This window comes from Lupinus angustifolius, chromosome LG16 (assembly GCF_001865875.1).
Source record: "Lupinus angustifolius cultivar Tanjil chromosome LG16, LupAngTanjil_v1.0, whole genome shotgun sequence".
In the NCBI taxonomy this organism is placed as follows: Eukaryota; Viridiplantae; Streptophyta; class Magnoliopsida; order Fabales; family Fabaceae; genus Lupinus; species Lupinus angustifolius.
This window is the reverse complement of record NC_032024.1, coordinates 13,291,704-13,292,647: the sequence shown is the minus strand read 5'-3', so window position 1 is coordinate 13,292,647 and position 944 is coordinate 13,291,704. Positions and strand designations below refer to the sequence as shown.

The 944-nt window shown below is 41.1% G+C and overlaps 1 protein-coding gene across 1 annotated transcript; it reads left to right on the top strand.

Annotated features, from left to right (window-relative positions):
* Positions 248-724, top strand: LOC109329330. The gene has a single exon (XM_019563002.1). The coding sequence runs from the start codon at positions 248-250 to the stop codon at positions 722-724; it is 477 nt and encodes a 158-aa protein (XP_019418547.1).

The following is a 944-nucleotide window of genomic DNA, read 5'->3' as shown; positions in this document are numbered from 1 at the left end:
AGTGTTGGAGGGAGTTTTAAGAGGGTTTCAAAAAAGTGGTGGGAGATGGTCGTCATACTAGCTTTTAGGAAGATTACTGGGTGGGGGAGTGTGCCTTGAAGAATTCATTCCGAGGCTTTTTAATTTGTGTTTAAATAGGAGGGCTCTGATGGGTCAATTAGGGGAGTGGTGTTAGGGGGATTGGGTTTGGCAGCTTCCTTGGAGAAGAGAGTTTTTTGAGTGGGAGAAACCTATGTTCGAGGATTTTATGGGGCTTTTGAGAATAATCAAACTTCAACATGATGGTGTTGACAAATGGAATTGGATTCATGATGCGTCCCTTTGCTATTTGGTGAAATCTGCCTATAAGGTGATATGGCAAGTGAATGAGGTTTGTGCAGTGGATTTTGCCATGTGGAATTCAGTGTGGAAATCTTGGGGCCCTTTCAAAACTCGAGCTCTTGCTTGGAGAATTATTTTGGATAGGCTGCCCAGTAGGTGGAATCTAGCATTTTGGGGTGGTAATTTTAGTGGTATTGATATTATGTGTATTTGGTGTCAATCTCGGTTGGAGACTATTGATCATCTATTTTTCTCTTGTCAGTTTTATTACGAGGTTTGGCAACTTCTGTATGGGCAGTTGGGTCTTTCGGGGGTGTTACATTCTTCACCTAAGTCTCACTGGTTTAAGCATCTTAGTTCCTTTAAGGGTGGCCTTGTGAATTCTTTTGGTTCTGCGATATGAGTGGTTGGTATTTGGTCCTTATGGAGGAGTAGAAATGACACCATTTTCAACAATAAGAGGTGTATGGGGGAGTTATTGGATGAGATTAAATTCAAATCTTGGTTGTGGACTAGCGACAAATTTAATGGGGTAATTATATCTTAGTTTGAGTGGGTCTCTAACCCAATTCTTGGCTTGGAGGATTATTGTTAAACTTCCCTTTTTGTATTGTTGGTGCTGT

Excerpts from the sequence above, each read along its gene's own strand:
- LOC109329330 (XM_019563002.1), top strand. The coding sequence starts at position 248 with ATGGGGCTTTTGAGAATAATCAAACTTCAACATGATGGTGTTGACAAA.